The following is a 21,910-nucleotide window of genomic DNA, read 5'->3' as shown; positions in this document are numbered from 1 at the left end:
TGTTGTTCGCATGATGACGGAATGAATAATTTATACCACAATTCTCATACGGAGTTGGCTCACAGATATTACTAGGTTCGCGTGGGCCGTAGAGGCTAAGAAATTGACACTTTAGTTCGTACCGTCTCCGAAAAGTTCACGTAACTATCGACGTGAAAGCACGCATTGCCATGCACATACCCAAACATCATAGCTGCATCTCCTGGATACCTCATAAATATTTAAGGTTAACCACATTGCGGTTATCGAGTGGCCATGATTGAATTTTTAGAACAAATCTGTACAGAGTGTGACGCATTCCACAATCAAGCGATAGTGTGATTTGCAGTTGACCTGAGTTGACCCTGGGCGACCCGACACCTCATAAAACTATGCGAGAGGTATTCCCAAGTTCATTATGTACGTATCCATCTGTAGCGCGAAGTACGGTTTGAGACTTCGAATTGCCAATCAAAATGAAAATTACCAATCAGTGAGTTCGGGCGATGTATAAACGGTTATTCAAGAGTCTCTGATACAGAGTTTCTTCGGCATATGATATTTAATTCCCCAATGATTCCTGTACCAAGTCTATCTGAAGTTGATTAGTCCCGAAGTGACACCTTACTGATTGAATTTGATGTTTCAGCCGTGTCGCACAAGATAGATTTCTACCGAGAATCAATAAGTCAGAGATTCTATTAGTTCTGCTGGGATGCCGGAAGATAAGCACGTTTTCTGCAGATAGGTTATCACAGGATGTTGGACTTCGTATAATCTCTCTCTCTCTATATATATATATATAATACATGTGTACTACGTATATAATCGACAGACCAGACGAGCCTAAGTCAGTTTTATACGTATACATACCAGAAAGGATTGGTATTCTGTCACGATGATAGTAGAGTCCGCGAGTGCTAAAAACGTCGATTGCGATCTGAAGGTCAATTGCGAAGAAGATACTGTCGCAATGGGAGATAGCCTACTTACAGCGTGACGTTGGTCAACCAATCGTCCATTTCTTATTTTGTTTGATATATTCAGATCAGTCAGTCAGTAATACGAATTTGTATAGCTTTCCTTTGCGTGCAACCAAGTAGGGGCAAAGATTTGCGCTATGTGCTGCCTAATTACATATAACTATCGTACTACTATACGTACCTAAATACGACTAGTCACCATAGTTACCGAGGTGCACTCGGATGACGACAAAAATGAACATACGAACTGATGTGGTATCAAAGGACGAATACCCTGGCCATGTTTGGGAATGGTACGAATGTTCTGTTCACGTTCGGGTTCAGTATTCGAACCTTGATAATTCGCGTTCGAAACGCGGGTTTAGTATACGTTCTACTCTGTGAAGATTTTGAATAAATATCAGAATTTCCCAATTCTTGCCATTTTTTATCAATAAACCTTGAATTTCCCATCACGCGCTGGATAATGGTGGGAATCATGATTCCTGAAATATCACGTTTCTTGCTGTAAATAATAAATTAGTCGTTTCCGCCACTGCTTTGGTGTTAGTCCGAAAGCAGGAGCTAGATCCTGCGTCTAAATCTGACTGCGCCGGAGCAGATTTTACTGCAAATGATACTTAGATCCAGTATTGGAAAATTGTCCCTCGAACTTTAAGATTCCCCGCACGATGCAACAATATTTTGGGCCCTTGAGGCTGAAAACTATATTTACCAACAAGTTTTTATAGGATAGGATCATGATAGTATATTTTGCTTCATCCTCCAACCGGCAAACACCACAAGCTTACTCCGTGTAATGACTAAATTGCTCTAGCAATAGGCGAAGGTGCGGACAGGAACGTAATAATTGATTTGTATTTGAATTTGCATTGTGACATCACGTGACGGCATGTGTTATTGTTCACTAGGAACCTTACATAATAGTTCGCGTTCGGACGAAACTGAACCTTTTCAGGGTTCACAACATCCCAATTTATGCCAGTGTACTTCCAATGCTCTTTCAATGCTTCCAGATAACGCAGTGAGGCTGTGGTACATAAAAATCGTAGAGAAGACGTACCATTAATGTTTAAACGGTATAAGCGAATGCTCACGATATTTATTGAGATTTTTCAATTCAAATCCTAACATTTCACAATGTTACCTCCCGCCGGACTTACGTATCATTACCGATACACACTGCACCACGAATATGTATTCACCAATCGCTATCTATGCAACCTGAAACTCAGAAACAAATACATTCTCGCTACTGTTGAAACATAATTTTTATCATCCTGTAATCACATTTTCGCTCTAGTCCGGTGAATGGTATTACAATTACATCTTTCAGTTCGTAATAGCATGCTAATTATCATATATATAGTTCGTTCTCAACATGAGATTGTTAATTTCAACAGCAATATATATATATATATAACGTTTGGTTGACGTTTTGTCCATGGCACAATGCAGAGGGTGTTAATAAACATTTTATTTGGCATTCTAATCATCTGTTTCACGTATAATGACGGGTAACGTATTCTTGTCCGATATTTTCTTTGTCAAACTGCATGATATGTAGGGTTGCATTTGAAACAAAGGGTTATTTCATACATGTTTTAAACAGTGTTTTAAACAAAGGCCCTTTTAAAAAAATTGTGTTTTTTGTAAGTTGTAAAATCATGCCATAATTGTGTAAACTTTCCAAAAACATGTTGTATGGGCCTACGGACAATTACCACCCGATATAGCCGATGTATACGATATGGGATGGTTGGAACACTCAAAATAGTCGGTTCAACAGCTATAGTACGTAGATATTTCGCCAAAGGAGCTATAGTTACCCTGTATTTTCAATTGTCAATGTCAATCCATCTATGACGTCGCAATTGAATATTCGTGACGTCATTGCTTTAAAAACATGTTATAAACAAGGATCTTGTTTTAAATTAATTTTTGTTTTAAATTAATTTTTGTTTTAAATGCAACCCAAATGATATGGTACCCAAAATGATTGTTTACAGATCCAATTGGACCTTTAACACGGATACCTCGGTCGATATATTGTTCCGGTTATATAACGAAAGCAATACCAATGCTAAATTAGAGAGAATAGATTGTAATTGGTGTGCTATTCTTTAATAATACTGCGCACATCTGTATGTATTTACTGATACTGATCATAACAAAATTTGTCTCTACTATTTGCACGGGCCCAGGTTATTGATAACTGATAGGTATTTTATCTGCTCTGTAGTGTGAATACATAATCATTGTCCATATATATGTACTGGTAAAGTCTGTTATCACACCACACCATGCATTGCACAACGAGATGTTAGTCACACCACCGTATAGCTCTCGGGGGACTATGTGAATCATCGTCCAATTTTTAAGGTTACCAGCATTTCGCTAGATCGCCCGTTCACATCACTCTTAAACCTCTAAATCTTATATAGCTTATTGGATTTTAACATCTTTTTCCGCAAACTATAGGTGCATGGGTGATTATCTGCTTCCACCGCAGAGTGTTGCAGAGAGTAAAGTCGAGATTGAAGATAGCGTGGCGGCAACCAAGAAACCAGATGAGGTGATATGTCGATTGTCCAATAATTTAGTCAAATGACTTGACCCAACAACTCATCAAGATAAATATACTTCATGATGAGGCAAATCATGAGGGTCAGGGCCGCGTTCTCATAGTCAGGATCCTGACGGTTCAATCAACACTATTTCTTGTCATTGTTGCTAAATCAATAACATGCTTATTTATATATTAGAACAGCTTCTTGGAGGTACAGAACTTCAATATACAATTGAATAGTATATTCATATTGAAATGAACCCGAATATTTTCGGCTGACACTCGTCAGGGGTAATCGTCAGCAACCAGTAGAGAATTCGAAAGAACAGCGTATATCAACAATCGTAACACAAAATATGACGTCACCAGCACGAAATGTCGAATACGAGAGCATTCAATGTACTATTTTTAGATGATACACGAACTCTTTTTGTTGACACAGCCTTGGCTGGTGTATTTTGATAAAAGTCGACTCCGGCCATGATGCATTACTAATACACAACTGTACGAGTACGTGTAATACTATAGGCGTATAATGGACTAGAAGTATGAGTATTGCAGTCATGAAGCAATCACACTTTAGCCTTCCTTAGGCATGAAGTGAAGTGAAATTAAAGTACCCAGATGCATTTGAAAGAATGAGACAATGTTGTAAATTGTCAGTAATAAATTTCGGGATTGTTCGATAATAAGTGCAGATAGTCCATGCACAATACACATCGAACAAGTATAGAGAAATGTATTGCAGTATACCGGTACTGCAAAAAGAATAAATAGCCTCACGCCTTGACTTCGCTGTCGCATATCTCTAGCTCAAAGAATTTCAGCAAGCCGGCATACGACAGACCCATCACTGGCTTCAGTGTTAATTTAAAAATCATCTCATGTTCAGAATATGTGGGAGAGCGGGAAGAGTGGGAAGAGAAAATACAATCAAAATTTACAAATGAGCCAAACGAAAGATGCCCTTCGTCAGAAACTACGAGACCAGAACCTCACAAACTTCCTCGACAGCATGCTTGTCGGCTACGACCAAAGAATAAGACCAAACAACAACGGTTCGTTATGACATATCTATTCTGGCTATTTCAAAATCATGACGTGACCGTAACGCCGGAGTATAGGCCTACTAAATTCCTGGCTCTGGCAGCGCACAGGTAATCGGTGTGTTACAAATTACAATAGGATTTTGACGAAAAGTACTGCACAAAATTACGGTGCGAGATTTTCGCCAAAGGACGGTGCGGTGCGGAATTACGTTATGTCTATCGCAGGGCTGGTATTATAAACCGGTTGTGTTCCTTTTCAACATTGCTGCTGCGTTGCGATTTGCTGTGCACTGCCACAACACATTGTAGTAATACGTATCAAACTTCACGTCAGTGGTGAGAAATACCACGACGCAGACAACAAAATGTATCGCAGGCATTGGTGTAGCAAGGGACGAGATGGGCACTCAAAATTTTCGACTTCGACGTCAGATACGTTCACTCCGATGGATCTGCGACGTCGTTCCATTGTTAAAAATGTCGCCCATACCACGTTTTTATCCTGGCTAATAGTACCTTGAATAAAATGGTTGTGTCAAGGAGCGAAATCGACTGTTTGTGAGGCGTTCCCACTTCCCATACTACATCGATAACCTAGAAAACTCCTTTGAAGGGACTTATTGAAGAATGTTCGCATGTGCCTCAAAGCGTTACAAGAGGGGTTTTAGTGTAAACTTGATCAAGCCATCGCATATTATACTCGTGTATGAACTGGAATTGCAGATGTAGAATTGTTCACTGTGTGTTCGTGTTGCATCTATTGAATATTCCTTTTACTTGAATAAATTGTACCCCTGTTAGAATATCTAATAATTATGCTGCAATTCATAACATGCTTCTGGCCTCAAACGGCGATGTAACCTACTTCGATGAACGCAGTAAAATTGGTGTACAATAGGGCTCTTCAAAAATGACTTTTTTTCTCAAATCGTACTGGCTACTTGACAAAATTGTTAGGTTACCTAATTTAAGCCTACACACCAAATTTGGTTCAATTCCAACCAGTAGCCGCATTGCTACAGGAGTAGAAAGTTTCTATTTATTATATAAAAATAAATAACAAAAAATTTGAATTTTTTTTGTTCCCCTCATGAAAGTGTTAGGTTGTCTATAGAAACCATGTTCACCAAATTTGGCTCAATTTCAACCAGTAGCAGCGGAGTTATTAACCGTAGAAAAATTTGGATTGTGAATAAAATAGTATTACGGTGACCAATTCTTTAATTATTCATTATAGTGTAGGGTTACCATATTCTATCCCTAGCGCCCACTAGCGGATTTTAAAATGAGTTATAACAAATTGTCTGTCAATGTGACGTCACACTAGCAAAGCTTCGCCTATCGACCAGAGGTGGACACGATCCGCATCAGGAACCGCTAAAATGTCACGTCGGTTCATTTATGTGGTTTTGTGTTGTAGCAAAGACCAAAAAATCATTTTTCAGCCCCCTCCCATCCAAATAAACACTATCCAGGAGCCCACCATATGGTAATCGATGCCACTTGTGGGGGGCTTACTATATGCATCTGGTTTCTATATGCATCTGGTCGTTAAATTTTGTGAATTAAATCGGCCTATTCTATAATATGGATTCTTCCATATATTACTATAAACTTTTAACCTATCTCCGCGCACATGATCATAGTTAGCGGTAGAGCTGGTGGAGGATTACGACTTCGAAAATGCAGGGAACGTAATTATACATCGTTAAGTCATGTCGTGTCACGCGGATAAGACTATCTATGAGCCTAAATGTCGGGACGCACCAGTAGGTTGCACATGCGGTGGTTTTCAACCTTTATGGTCGCGACTCCATTTGTAATTTGAATATGCTCTGTGTCCTAGCTCAAAATTTGATAAGCCGATTACTGAAAAACGGTCAGCACCTTTGCCCGGACTTACTCACGACCTATTTTGGAAGCTGATTACGTTCAACATCTTCGCGAACCCTAGAATAAAGACAAACGACCCCAAGGTAGCCACTATCTTTGACTAAAGCATCCAAATGGCCTTCTGACTCTAGGAATATACCGTTCTCCTTTAATTGCGATTACAATTTTAACTATTTCGGTAAATGGGGGTTATTTTTAATATTTTTTATTGCATCAACGAATATGACGCTAAATCGCGCGGAGCGCGAAAAAAACTCAAAGTGGCGTAATTCTGCCCAAAAAATAATATCGTTTATGTTGATTTACGAACAAAAAAAATGATCCTATTTCAAGCCTTCAAAATTCCGGACATTTCGGCATATTTCAGAATTCCTCCCGGACGCCAGTTTGAACAGTGAAATTCCGGACATGTCCGGGAAATTCCGGACGTATGGCAACCCTATTATAGTGGTGCTCATCGTAAATACTATTTTATTCAAATCCACATTTTTCGACGGCAATAACTCCGATTCCATTGTTTGGAATTGAACCAAATTTGGTGAACAACGTTTCTATAGACGATCTAACACAGGGCCGGCCAACCCGTGGCCCGCGAGAAGGTTCTGAGTGGCCCGCGAGGTAATTTCGTAAATTAGTAATATTATCAAAAATGGATTGCACAAATTGTGAACTTGCAAGGCCAATTAAAAATTTGATTAGTCTGGCCGCAACACTTGAGATGTGCTGACTAAAATATCAGTTCCGACGCATTGGCAGATCCATGAGCCAATCACATTTTGGTAGGTCTTCGTACACTACAATAAAGCAGAATAATTTGCGATAGATTTACCAAAAGTAAAAATTTTCTACACGCTTCGCGCAACATGTTGTCACTCAATTTTTTGCTTTTATTATTGTTACCGCTTTGTGAAAATGAATGAACGCCTAATGTATCAGATTGAGTCTAACTATATTCGCGATTACGAGACAAAGTGTCGTTTAACATATGCACCCTTGCTTTTGCGCTCGCAGAAAGACCGTCTACTGTCAAATCTAGGCACAAAATGATTGACGCATGTTGGTCGAAGCTTTCGATATCGATATTTCCATTGTCCATATACGCCGAATTGTCCATTCCTTGCAAACTGAGCCCAGCGATATACAGCAGGCCCGCAATATAGTCAAGTGACAATATTATTGACCAATGAACTTCAAAAAATTTTCGCGCTTCGCGCGGCTAGTGGCCCGCGTAATATAGTTCGTCAATCGAATGTGGCCCTTTGGCTGAAAAGGTTGGCCACCCCTGATCTAACACATTCATGGGGTGAACAGAAAATTTTCAAATTTTTGTTATTTATTTTTATATAATACATAGAAACTTTCGTCTCCTGTAGCAATGCGGCTACTGGTTAGAATTGAACCAAATTTGGTGTGTAGGCTTAAATTAGGTAACCTAACAATTTTTTCAAGTAGCCAGTACGATTTGAGAAAAAAAGTGATTTTTGAAGAGCCCTAGTGTACAATTTTCGATGCTAATATGCACGTAAATGTTCGTTCTGTTTTAGGACCGCCGGTATTAACTACGTTTCAAATTTACGTGAACCAATTTTACGGGCTCCACCAAGAAAATATGGTGAGACTGCGTCTTGCTGTGTGAGCTGATTTGGCAACATTCGTGCAAGTCTTGACTTTTTCACATCACAGTTCCACAGTATATCGTGTTCACTGGCATCGTCCTCGGATTATGTGTGAAACAATGCTCGGGTTCGCCGGAGACGTATATCTCTTTCTAAGCTATACCTATTCAACATTTCAAAAGCAATAAGCTCGTGACGCATGTGTGCGAAATATATTCAGATCGTAGAAATTATTTTAGCCGTGCTGTTTCTGTAATTGCATTCTACTGGTAGTGTATTTATCTTCATCCCAATCAAGGCTGCAATGTGGCGCTCTTTCCTGTGGTGCTGACAGTGACAAGTTCACTGCAAAACTTTCAATATCATATTCTCCATAACAATGCGAAGACCGCTAAAGGGCCTGAATATGCGACCATCGAATCGTTACTCAAATAACTTGGTGCTCCAAACATGCAAAATAATAGGAATCTATAGTAATCGTACTATATTAATCGTCAATCTATGTATCAGTTCTATTGAGGTCATTGCCCAGCAAAATTATACTTCTTCACGTCGGAAGCGCATAAGTACACATGCGTCCTCGGCGTCCAATTACAGTGTACGAGTTACAAGAGAACGCGTCGTTCTGTCAAAAGTATGACTTTGTAGCAGTAGTTCGCCGGTAGGTAATCCGATAGTTGTGGATCTTGTCCATTGTGCAGTATCCGTATTCAAGACAAACTTACCAAGGATATTTAGACTAGATATCCCTGCAAGTTACGAGAAAATTCAACTGAAGGAATGCTAGTCTGCTCATGAGATTACAGGATCATGATTTGACTTAGTCGGTTTTGCCGCGCGGTGACGTGACTATAGTTATCAATCCCGGAGTCTAGACATCCCTACGCAAATTAAGAGCGAATTTTACTGCTTGTCTTCCCTTGAGATTTCCAGATCTCGACCTCAATTATCGATTTGCCTACCGATACTGCCAATTCGATTTCATTGTTTGTCCTTTTAAAGTTATCGACTGTTACTTTTCATTTAGTATGTACTTTGCATGCCTCTTCATCAACTGTTTTAATATATGTGGGCTACTATGGGAATTGATTGAAAGACAATTTAAAGTAGTTTCGTCCACTTCCTAGTTTTTCACGTTTTATCGCGATCTTGTGGTGTTTCGAAACATTGAAGTGATTACACTGGTCAACACATCTTTTTAGGCAGACAAAGTAAAAGGGGTTTGGGGAGTTCCGAAGGGCACTGATTCCGAATATGACCTTAGCTTTTTTCAAATTGGCTATTGTTGTAGAGATAACTCATGGGGATATTTTGACCAAAACCTCCCATTTCCGCGGTAGTGACTAGATATAAAATCGGCTCAGTCGTACTATAAAGTTTAGAAATTCAAACTACTTGTTGTTTTTACACACAGAAAACTATTTGAAATCAAAATACAGCAACAGCACTATATTTAGGGGTAATAGATTTATTATAGTTACAGACTTTCACGGATATCATGTAGTCCTACACAAATAAACTCCAGTCATGTAGCTTATATAAGTAATACCTAGATACTCAAATAACGTGGCATTAATTGAATCAGTTTTACGTCAACCACCTATTGTAACTCTGAAATAATCAGTTAGAATATAATATTACTAATTTATTTTAAAACACAATTGTTTTTGTACGATTTTCGCCTGTAAGCTATTTAGTGCAGTTTCTCGAAAGGTTCCGGCAATGGTCTGCCATATGTTGAATTGTCCATCTCATCTGCCCTGATATCTTTTGTTGATATTCTGATGTCTCGGTAGAACCTCTCCACTTGCTAATCAACAAGATGATGAGGAAATATATCAAAATGACTGAACAGGAGGGGAAGTGAACTTTTATGCTCATGTTTGTGCTCAAGTTTTCGATATGCAGATACGAATTTTCGGATCAACTGTTTGTAGTTGGGTGCTTTGTGATAATCTAAAAAGTTTTATTTACTACATCCTAGGATAAATTACATGCAGTGAACTCCTTCCTAAAGTGAAATTGGAATATTTCATCGGTATTTGTTGACTCAGCGGAAAATTATCCATTTACCAGTTAAAAGAAATGAGATGCATATGAGTATTGTAGTTAAGCTTTTGAAGGACAAATTTTATAGTTTTATTCTCCTCTTAATCTCGGTAGAATGACCAATTGATACCTGAGAATATGTATTTCTGTTGTGCTAAAGTACCATGTTAGGCTTCACAAATTGCTTTTTGGACAGACAAATATTTCGCATCATGTCATCTAAATATTAATTGAATCACTGAGAACAACATGAAGGTTCTTCGTAGCCATTTATCAATTTATGTACAGTATAAAATTAGAAAAAACTACATTTTCTTCCTACCAAGTGAAATATCTAGGGTAAATACAGTAGTTTTGGACTTTTTAGGGGTATAAATATCTTCTGATAAATAGCCAATCTGATAAAACTAATTCGATATTCGTAATCAGCAACCTCAAAAACCCCAGAAACAGCTCTCATATGTTCTGCCCAAAAAAATCTTCATTCTGTTGACCAGTATTATTACTCTGAACTGAACTGAACAGGGTCTGTGATAACAACAACAAAGATCGAAGTATTGCCCAATGCCAATATATCGAATTCCACCGACGATCGATGCTAATTTTTACTCATTTCCGGATACTAGTGATTCTAATACTATTATTATCTTTCACGTTGCATAATTCGGATGGTCTGATCATATAATTTTATAAGCCATAGCGGCGAAGGGCAAGGTTTTCGTTTTAGAATTAGGATATTTAACGCCAGCCGTTTCATCACAGTGTGTACTACTAATTTTTCGTCACTGTAGCGGGTAGCTAAAGTACATTGGCTGCAAAAAAATGTAAATGTACCTTGGTTTGATATGCATAATCGAATATTCGCTGTTTTTCATTGATTGCGAAGAAGACATTAGTCATGCACAAACTCATCCATGCGGTAAAACAACTTTTGCCATGGAATGTTGTATTTTCCTGCAATAATCTTGAACTCGTGCCTGTAATGCATGCAATGCAATATCAAACTTCAACGACCATTCAAGACACCGGTTATTTAGGATTACAAGATCAATATTTTCCTGAGACTTCGCTGGAATGATCCAAGACTTGCTCACAACTTCACGGAAAAGGAAATCTTATTGGACCCGTCAATACTTGGCGAGATTTGGAAGCCAGATGTGTATTTTTCTAACGAGAAGCGTGCGAATTTTCATGTGGTAAGTGAATGAGGTTCGTGACTTGGAATTAGCAGCTTTTACTATCTGTCTGTGACCAAAGTAATTCATATTCACTCTATATGTTTACGTTGGTGACAACACCAAATACAAGGCGTTTCATGTAGAAAACTAAACACCCGAAATGATGTTTATGTTGTCGCTAGGTGTTTTCAAATGCTGTGTTGTCTCATATAGGCGTTTTCCACGATATCGCGCAGGCAGGACTCAAATTACTAAGTAATGTGGTCTACATGAAAGCTCTCTGCAGCTCTTGAAATGGATTACTAAATAATATGGCGTACACGACCGCTCCATGCAGTGGTCGAAATGCATTATAAAATGATCTGGCGTACTCTATATGGTATGATACTATGACGAAAATGACAGACGGTTGATATTTAGATAACTACCGACAACAAGCTCGTTCGGTTATTCCGGAATGGTGACATATATTCCGGCATACGTCTGACCCTGACACTGTCATGCAACATGCACCTTCGTCACTTCCCGATGGATGTCCAAATTTGCAGCATTAAGATGGAGAGCTGTGAGTGGGCGACTGAACATAAATTTTAAAATCTTTTAGCGTGATAAAAATCCACTGAGTTTCCAGTTGGCTACGATATGACATCACTGATTTTCGACTGGAATGCCGACAACGCGGTGAAGCTTCCAGAAACTTTGCAACTTCCCCAGTTTCTGATCAGAGGTTACAGAGTTGAAAAGTGCACGAAGAAATATGACACCGGTAACTAAGCTAGTATATATATATACTAATTACCAGCGTTGCATTTATAACAAATCGTGTTCTTAACACACCTGTTGAAGCTTGTTCTAAACAATGTTTTAAACAGAATCCTTTAAAAACGTTTAGTGTTTTTTAACAAACCATATAATTGGGTACTATTGACAAAATTATTTTTAAAATACCACGTAGCGTGATCGTGAGGTCTATTTACACTAGAAATAGTGTTATGCTAACGGAACCCCTTATGCAGTCGGTACTTGGTAGTCGATAGTCATAAAAGTTATATTACCGGAATTGAAAACAGCTGTTTTTACTGGGAATCTTGTTGTGTTAACTACAAAATGTCATAATTTTGACCCGACTTCAGAATTACCCAATTTCTGACAATCCTGTTGTGGTGTTCACTAGAAAAGGGTCTTATTTGCAGTCCTACTCCCGAATGACCCACTCAAATGTCCGCATTACATATTTCGCGTCATCTATATGGCGTTTTGTTTTAGTTGAGCCTGACCATCAGCCTAGCTGTCAAAGCTGTAAAGGAATACCAATTTTCAAAAGGGAATACATTTAGGCGTCCTCGGAGGACATTTTTGTCTTCCTCAAAAAGGAGGACATATGGTAATCCTATTACTCGGTATACAAGTAAATACATCACAGTGGTGCTACAAGTTAACTCAGAGTCATGGAGTAAAACATATGCAAACATATTATTAACGATAGCATGCAAAATTGTTTCATTGTGGCACAGCTCGAATTTTTCAATATGCATGAAAGATTGCCTTTCTAAATATCCTTTCTTTTTTCACATTTTATCAGTTTTCATAACATGGACTCTCTAATAACCTAATATGTATGAATCATTCAAACACGGCATATATCCTATCCTGTATAATTAAAATGTAGATAAACAATCGAAGTGTTGCTCTTGTGTATGAGTCAGCAACTAATACGGAGATGCACCTTATTAATTTTCTCATTACACACTGTACTGATTACAAGCACACACACTCTCATTACTAGTAGACATTAGTCATAAACGAAATTTAGGAAGTAGTCAAATAGCATTTGTCTAGTCTACATGCACTTAGTCAAGTATTCAAGGACTAGGACTTGCAGTCTTTCTTAATCATTTGTTCGACACAAGCAGCTAAGCTACATTGCAAATATTTTTAATTTTGTCAAGTGCGAAGGAGTGTTTGATTTACAACCATACGATATGTTTGCTCTGTCACAATATCATGGTATAATTCCGAAATCGCATCAATTTGTGACTGCATCGCGAAGATGCATATTGCTTCTTTCTTCACCTATGCAACTGAATTGTAATTTGCAAATAATGTCCAATTTTATCGATGTCACGGGTGGCCAACATTTTCGGCCAAAGGGCCGCATGAGATTTTCGAACCATTGCGCGGGCAACTCGAATGTTGATAACCGTTTTTTAAGTCGCCCGATAGGAACGAACCGAATTATAGGTACCATTGAAAACAATACTTATATGTGTACGCTTTAAAATTGATAACCATTATGTCATGAAAACTGCGTGTGCAACTGTACAGTGTGCGGTCATGCCCCAATCGCGCGAAGCACGAAATTTAAGAATTCGATCAACAAATATATTACTTGCATATATTGGAGGTCACCCCTGTATAGCAATCGGCTCATTTGGCAAGGACAGGATTATTTGGCAATTTAGACATAGCAATATTGACGGTTTCGGTGAACATGCCTCTGTCATTTTGTGTAAATGTTTCATCGCCGACGATCTCGCTTCGAGCGCACAAGCGAAGTCGCATGTTGGACAACACGTTACTTCCTAATTGCGAGTAAAGTTTGACTCAATTTTGTAAATTACCCGTATTTATAATTTCCAGTAGGGGTTCCAATACTAAATGCAAGAAATGTGATAGTAAATCATGCGAAGTGCTAAGAAAAATAAAAAAGTCAAATAAATCTGCTTCGGAATATTCTACTTTATGGTCATATAGGACGATCTGCTATGAATGTGGCTACTGGCCCCTGGTTACGCCAATGCATCGAAACTGATGTTTTAGTCATCATCAAATTTCGCGATCAGGCTAATCAAATTTTGTTCTGCCTTGCAATTTTACCTGCTGTTATATATAATTTCGAGAATAACCTCGCAGGCCACACAAAACCTTCTCGCAGGCCACATTTGGCTGCGGGGCACGGTTTGGCCGCCCCTGATCTGTATCGCTACTGATAACAGTGATTGATGGTACATAAAAATCCTATTATAGTTATTATATTAGTAATTTAAAGATAGCTTTGAAAGCAATTGTTTTCATGATAAAGAAGTTGGAGTCGGAGTCGGAGATGAAGTCAGGGTCATTTTTACACTTTCCGACTCCAGTCAGTAGTTTTTCCACGACTCCGACTCCGACTCCGTCAAGCGAAAATTAGCCAAACTCCGACTCCGACTCCACTGACTCCGACTCCACAGCTCCTGAAGTAGTACTAACAAAATAACTATTGAGTGAGTTATAAAAGTTGGGAAACATTGACAAAGTAGAAGTACTTCCTTAATGACCAACTCTGTTCGTATCAAAATCATTTTCCATCTCATTATCCATTTTATGGTGGAATCGAATATAGAATTACTTTATTTACTTTTGTAATTTATCGCACTCTCCTATGCATGAGCCTTTTTCACCTTCATGTCGTTATTTTCTACCTTAGATCACCGCTGTCGACACCCTTTAGCATTTATTTAGGGCTTATACAAGCTTCTCACTAACAGATCACGGCTGCAAAACTTTATACCTGTGACCTATTTCGTGCGACAGGTTCTTTCACTTGTCTCGTGGCTCATTTCATACTCGAGAGACAAATGGGATATTACTTTATTCAAATGTACGCGCCGTCGGTGCTCATCGTTATTCTTTCGTGGGTCGCGTTTTGGATCAACATGGATGCCGCTCCAGCTAGAACTGCTCTCGGAATTACGACAGTTCTGACTATGACTACGGAAAGTTCCGGCGCCCGTGCATCTCTTCCTAAGGCGAGTTCTTTAGCATGATTGCAACAGTCGCAAGGTCACAGCTCTTGCAATGCATCGAATTAATTCACACTTGACGAATTTCATTTATAGCTATAATATTTTACCTGTGTAGTTTTTGGACCTGTAATACGTATTGCGTTCTAACGTACTGTGAAACGCACATGGGGATGGCTATTTTAATCGTTACTATGAATGTAATGATAGAGATCAAGTCGTTGTGAAAGTAATGTGAAACGCATGACATCATAAAGTTTTTAGGCTACACCGTTACGGCTATAAGCTCTTTACATCATCCACGCCAATATGCTTAACCGGGACATAAGCCAGTTATGATATTTAACTTAAAATCTCCATGCAGGTTTCATACGTGAAAGCAATCGACGTCTGGTACGCGGTGTGTCTGCTCTTCGTCTTCGCAGCATTATTGGAGTTTGCATTGGTGAACTTCCTATCCCGTAAAGCAGGGAGCTTCTGCAGGCCAATTGAGCGCTGCTTCCATGTAAGTTGTACATTTCTCGCGCCTCTCATACCATCAAGTTGTACTTTTTACCAGTTAGAACTACAGTAATCGAATAAGACAGTCAAGTCTATTTCGTGTGCCTGTGTCTGGTCCGCCGCTACACCTCACTCAACTCATTCGGCTAGTGCATGGATCTCAGTAACATCATAAATCCATTTCCATGCAGTTCATAACTCCATCTGAAGATTGCGAGCGTAAAGGTCGGCAGGCACAAACGACAAACAGGATATTAGCATGCGAAATGGTATGTCTACAATATGTTGTGGAGGAGAGCACGAGAAAATCGAAGGAGAAAGTGAGGACTTTAAAAGTCAACTTTGTGACGAACACCTTCTCCTGTCCAGTTCCTTATCATCATATCATAAAAGTCCACAGTGTCAATTGTAATAGTGATTTCATTAGTTACAGCCTATATGGTTCAGCTTCAACGATGTCGTGGCATCGTCGCCGGTAAACCAACAGCGCATGATTTATCTGACTGGGGCTGCCAGTTGTTTACCATTCCATCTCTTCTAACCTCAGCGAATTGAAGAACCGACGCCAGATGTTGCTCCGGAGCTTACTCCGAAAGAGAAGGATAGAGCAATCAATCGCAAGAGAGCGAAGCAAATTGATAACATCGCGAGATTTCTCTTTCCAATCAGCTTCATTATTTTCAACTCCTTTTACTGGGTCGTGTACCAAGTAAGAAGCTAAGTGTCGTCAGAAATGAGGTAACAATTGCAGTGATCGTCTGCGTCGAATCGAACTATCAGTTCAAGTCATTCTCTTCTTCGCGAACACGATACTATAATGCGTTGGAGTTGCTTCACTGCCCACGGGTGTGGCTACTCTCAGAAAGAAATACCTGGTTTCGTTTAATACTATGTGCTGAAAAGTTATGATGATGAACATGATACACACATATAGGCCTACGCCACCTTTTGATTGCGGCGTTACAGAAGTCAAAATAAGATTAAAACTCTCCCCCTTGTTTCGTACGGAAGATTCCCTTTAGGCTAATTCCATTATAATTTAGCAAATTTTTTGAGATTTGTAATGCATACTCTCAGAATTGTCCAATATTTATATATGTTGTTCTTTTTTGAATTCCAAGTTTATTAAAAAAAAAAAAATTGAAAAATGTTCAGCGGTTCAAAAGATATTGCGATTTAAAATCCTCTCGTCACTAGGTGGCGCTACTTTCAAAAATCTTTGAAATCGATATTTTTCGCTTAAATGATGGTAGAGAACCAATTAAAATGTCCAATTAACCAATTCTGGGGCCAAGGAATTCAATAAAACCAACTGTTTCGCCCTAAACTCAATGAAAAAAAAGTTACGGATGAAAAAAAAAATGGGGGGGACGGGCTTGAAAATGTCTGTGGGATACGGCCTACACAAAAAAAAATTATTGTGAAATGTGCTTTCAAGGAGTATGGTTGATAAAAAGCTTGATTTTAAATTCCCCAGTTATTCCACCGTGAAATATGCATTACATAAAAATTTCATGGTCCCAACCCATATCCCTGCTCACCGTAAATACTATTATCACCAGTCAAATATATGAATAAATTTATTAGTTCCGGTTTTTGAAATTTTTCAAGTAGAATCCGTGCTGAACCACCGCATCAACAATAATAGAAGCAAGTAACAAAAGACATATTTACAATTGATCTTGAAATGTGGCAAGTCGACGATCCAAAAATGCATGCCAAACACGAAACAATAAATATGTTGAAATTGCATTTTGTCTCTTAGTATAGTCAAAAGTCAAAAATCCGAACATATTTATTGTTTCGTGTTTGGCATGCATTTTGGATCGTCGACTTGCCACATTTCAAGATCAATTGTAAATATGTCTTTTGTTACTTGCTTCTATTATTGTTGATGCGGTGGTTCAGCACGGATTCTACTTGAAAAATTTCAGAAACCAAAACTAATAAATTTATTCATATATTTGACTGGTGATAATAGTATTTACGGTGAGCAGGGATATGGGTTGGGACCATGAAATTTTTATGTAATGCATATTTCACGGTGGAATAACTGGGGAATTTAAAATCAAGCTTTTTATCAACCATACTCCTTGAAAGCACATTTCACAATAATTTTTTTTTGTGTAGGCCGTATCCCACAGACATTTTCAAGCCCGTCCCCCCCATTTTTTTTTTCATCCGTAACTTTTTTTTCATTGAGTTTAGGGCGAAACAGTTGGTTTTATTGAATTCCTTGGCCCCAGAATTGGTTAATTGGACATTTTAATTGGTTCTCTACCATCATTTAAGCGAAAAATATCGATTTCAAAGATTTTTGAAAGTAGCGCCACCTAGTGACGAGAGGATTTTAAATCGCAATATCTTTTGAACTGCTGAACATTTTTCAATTTTTTTTTTTTTAATAAACTTGGAATTCAAAAAAGAATAACATTTGTAAATATTGGACAATTCTGAGGGTATGCATTACAGCCCCTGTTAAATTATAATGGAATTAGCCTTAACAAATTGTGTTGTGTGTGCTGATTACATGTGTGATTTTATGACTATCTTGTTTTGATAGTATTTATAAGACATTGTAGAAATCATACCCTTACGCGAAAAGTTGGGCCATACATACTCCAACGGCAAAGGCATCTCCGCATTGCTTGCAGAAATGAGCATGGATTAGTATTCGGATTTGAAAAAAACTGGATTTGGGAAATTTTGTCAGATTTGGATTGGATTAGGATTAGAGATTTTTTCTGAACGGATTTGGATTGGATTTACCGATTTTGTTGGAGATTGATATGTCGTGTGGCGAATGGCGACAAACTTTATTGAAATCAGTTAGTAATGTACTTACGATAGGCTACACTACACTAGGGTACACTCGGTGCCAACGATCATGAGAGGTGCAGCCCTATGCAAAGTTATCTCAAATCAAGAGAATTGTTGGTTGTGAAAATAATTGTAACTCCTCCCATGCACAAATTAGCATTTTTTCTTAATTTCAAGTTAGAATCGGATTAGGATTGGACATGGATTTGAATATATAAAATTTCTGGATTAGGATTTGGATTAGGATTTGAAGCTTCGGATTTGGATTGGATTGAGGCAGGGGTGTCAAACATACGACCCGCGAGCTCATTCTGGGAATATTGAAAAATTATCGCATTATCCATCAGATTTATAACAGAAGGTGAGATTTTCAGTAATAAAAATACTTCGACGTAAAGAATAAAATCCATTAAGACAGCAAATGTCGAGCGTGCTCACTGCTCATAGGTCACATTATAACCGTCTGTTTGCAGTTTTAAGTTCACAGTCAAGTAACCATTACGAATAAGACGTTGACACTACATTTCGAGATGGCAAAAAAGTACATACTCAGTTCATTCAGAGTTTACTGAAAAACTGGACCAAATATTAGTTATTCACAGAGGCGGAAAGCCTTTACTTGTAAAATATATGGAGAACATAGTAGCTATACACAAATAATTGAATATAAATATCTTTGGTCGCTATGCTATTTTACCTTACTCTGACCCAAAAGACACCAACCGCGGTCTCCAGAGAAACTAGATTAGTGAATTGGTGATAAAAAATATATTGAACAAAATTCTAATTTATAATCTCCTGTATTCCTCACTACGAATACGCATGGCCAACGAGGCATCTCGACTAAAACAAGGGAAGCAATGTAATATTCCAACTTATATTCTTGTCTGAGTCACTGTTTTAGTGGCTTATAGCTGTATTCAATCGGCCAATTATCGTATTTTTGTCAATTCCATTGTTTGCGAATAACGGCGTTGCTCGAATAGAGTCCTCGGCCCACACGATCCATGACATAATGAAGAATACAATTTTACATAGCGTTGATAATAATAAAGCATTCCAGTTAGAAACAAATATATGGATTTCGAGGTAAATAATGGAATTATTTGACTAGTCCAGCCCGCGAGCGATTGGAACTCTGGAATCCGGCCCGCGACCCAAGTTGAGTTTGACACCCCTGGATTAAGACATAGAAATTACAAATCTCTAATTGCTTGGGTCATTTTACTGGCACTAAATCGGACTGATCGAGTCAAGTGTGAAGTTTTTATTTATACTTAGGTTGCTTTGATACCTGACGGTGGGTATACTGAATTTGAACTGAATTCCGCCCCTATCACCAATTATACGGCAATGAATTATCGTTGCCAATTATTATCTGATAACAGTAATAAGATAGTGATACATGTAACCCCTGTAATTTCATAGTTATTGATTCGTTTGGTACAATGTTGTAGATATTGTCCAGCAGGAGTGGAATAGCAAAATAAAGGAATCAATAAATTGCATTGCAGGTTGCCCGAGATGATTTGGCCACCGCTATGAAGAACGCGACACTGTACTTTCATTAACGTCTATATGTGTTGAGCTTGTGTGTACATAATTGTGCTGACGAATTATTCAGCTTTTCACTATATTTCACAAGAATTTCACATTATGCAACCTAACATTTCGAAGCTTATAGTTCAATATTTGATGTCGGAGATATTACTATAGCCAACAGACCTTCTCTAATAAAGCATACCTACGTGTCCTGCTGTGCATCCAACCGTGGGTGCAAAATGAGCACGTTCGTTGTCCGTTCGTCGCAGACAACTTGAATGGTTGAATGTATAGATATTTCGGAAATATCTCAAATGAACGCTCTCATTGCACGTGGGCATCTTCTATTTTTATTATTTGGCGAATTGTGATGATGTGTACAGTAAGACCATATGGTCTGCTTTTTGCATTAAGATACTAGAATCAGTGGCAATTGGCGGGCTAAATAAATATGGTGCAAATTTTATGTTGTTGGTGTCAAAGTATCATGGTAGGGTAAAAACTCTGTTAGGCTATATACCAAAAATTGTTTACTATATGCTTTTGTGTATCACGACTTTTCGACGTTAGACTCTAGCGTACTCATTTTGTCACCAAACAATAACTTCATGTTGTTCATTTATTAGCAACAAAAAAAACTAGAAGCTTTTCCACCGACTCTCATCAGTAGTTAACATCAACCATACGGTGAATCATTGTAGCAATTAATTTGTCTGTCTGATGATTTGATTCGATTTTCGAACCAGTTGGACACCTCGCCAATCCAAGTAGTATGCAAATACACCGGACATTTACTCTGTCTGAAAAGTTTATCTTTTATAAAATCTTCGAGTTTTCGATTAATCGTCAACTTAACGATCTGCCCAGGATAATGATTAGACGGAAACATTGATCTAATGCAGTGATTCCTAACGTAGGCGTCAGTGCCCCGTAAGACCGCTAGCGACCTCGACTCGAAGTGGGGGGAAACTGCACGATTGGAGCTGAGCTGAGAGTAAAGGGGGTGCCATGCACTCTAATAGTATGTTTGGAAATTACGCAAATTATTATCCCCAGCTGTGGAATAACAACAGACATTTGGATATGCAGTTCGCAGTCGTACAACGAGCATTCAATCTCAAATCATCACCAACGCTCTCCTTAGATCAGTGGTTCACAACCGGGGGTCCGCGGAACCTTCGTGTGTACAACATGATTGATAACCTGATTTCTAATGTTCGCTTCATAACTATGCTAAAACCTCAGGACCCACATCAACAGAATGTCCGTCTGAGAGGAAATATCCTATACTGTTGTGCAAACTCATAATCAGGGTAACTTCGCAATGTTGCAAAAGATTTTCGATTGAAGTTCTCAGTCTCAGCACATTAGTGAGCAGTAGGGATGGTGTGAACCTCTGAAAGGTTCAGGTTCGTGTGAACGCGAACCTTTTTGAAAGGTTCTGTGTGAACGCGAACGTGAACCTTATGACGTAACGCGACGTCAAATTGCTTATTTCAACCCTACATTTCAGTAAAGTGATATATTAATGTACAGTTGTACACGATACCTAGCGACGACTCGGGCCACATAATGCCACAATGCTGAAGTACATACTGACTTTTTAAACGTCGCCAAATGTATCAACTGGGGAAATCAAATTATATAATAATCCCATAAAATCAATATCTTCCGTCGCTTTGCCAACAATTTCGACGAGAACTTGCAAGTGCATACAAGCTTATACGCATTAACGGTATAGGCCAGGCCGGACATGTATTCATAGTCGGAGTGTTGCTACGTTGATATTGAGCAGAGTCTAAATTGTGTTTCTATTTGCTACCGATATTACCCCACTAAGGAGTTCAGCAGTAGCCAACACCCCAATCGCATGGATTTGGTTTTTTGATACAATAAACATATGAAATCGAGATGGACCCCGCACGCTTGCTGGATTTTTTACATCAGAC

General features: G+C 38.5%; 2 protein-coding genes across 5 annotated transcripts in view; one reads left to right on the top strand and one right to left on the bottom strand.

Annotated features, from left to right (window-relative positions):
* LOC145439700 (uncharacterized) overlaps positions 1–21,910 on the bottom strand; it is a 215,890-nt gene that overhangs the window by 120,620 nt on the left and 73,360 nt on the right. The gene's annotated exons all lie outside the window — the stretch shown is intronic.
* LOC145438961 (glycine receptor subunit alpha-1-like) lies at positions 809–20,427 on the top strand. 4 transcript variants are annotated; one of them, XM_080316365.1, is made up of 13 exons: positions 809–2,479; positions 3,444–3,537; positions 4,424–4,589; positions 8,018–8,085; positions 11,176–11,334; positions 11,737–11,881; positions 11,948–12,082; positions 14,890–15,104; positions 15,463–15,603; positions 15,791–15,919; positions 16,147–16,308; positions 19,934–20,336; positions 20,376–20,427. In XM_080316365.1, exons 1-12 carry the CDS (start codon positions 2,415–2,417, stop codon positions 19,988–19,990), a joined length of 1,536 nt encoding a protein of 511 aa, XP_080172491.1. In that variant the 5' UTR covers positions 809–2,414; the 3' UTR covers positions 19,991–20,336; positions 20,376–20,427. The 4 variants fall into 4 exon arrangements, with proteins under 4 accessions (XP_080172491.1, XP_080172492.1, XP_080172494.1 ...); XM_080316366.1 differs by having other exon boundaries at positions 16,147–16,337; XM_080316367.1 differs by having other exon boundaries at positions 810–2,479; positions 15,791–15,868.

The sequence above is a fragment of the Botryllus schlosseri genome, chromosome 5 (assembly GCF_051294905.1).
Source record: "Botryllus schlosseri isolate E-star chromosome 5, Bs_hap1, whole genome shotgun sequence".
Classification (NCBI taxonomy): Eukaryota; Metazoa; Chordata; class Ascidiacea; order Stolidobranchia; family Styelidae; genus Botryllus; species Botryllus schlosseri.
This window is presented reverse-complemented; position numbering and strand designations above follow the sequence as displayed.

Bases quoted from the DNA above. Each gene is read 5' to 3' on its own strand.
- LOC145438961 (XM_080316365.1), top strand. From the start codon at position 2,415: ATGCAGAGGGTGTTAATAAACATTTTATTTGGCATTCTAATCATCTGT. The intron at 3,538-4,423 runs GTGATATGTCGA...TCTCATGTTCAG, and splicing joins CAACCAAGAAACCAGATGAG to AATATGTGGGAGAGCGGGAA. The intron at 16,309-19,933 runs GTAAGAAGCTAA...ATTGCATTGCAG, and splicing joins TTTACTGGGTCGTGTACCAA to GTTGCCCGAGATGATTTGGC.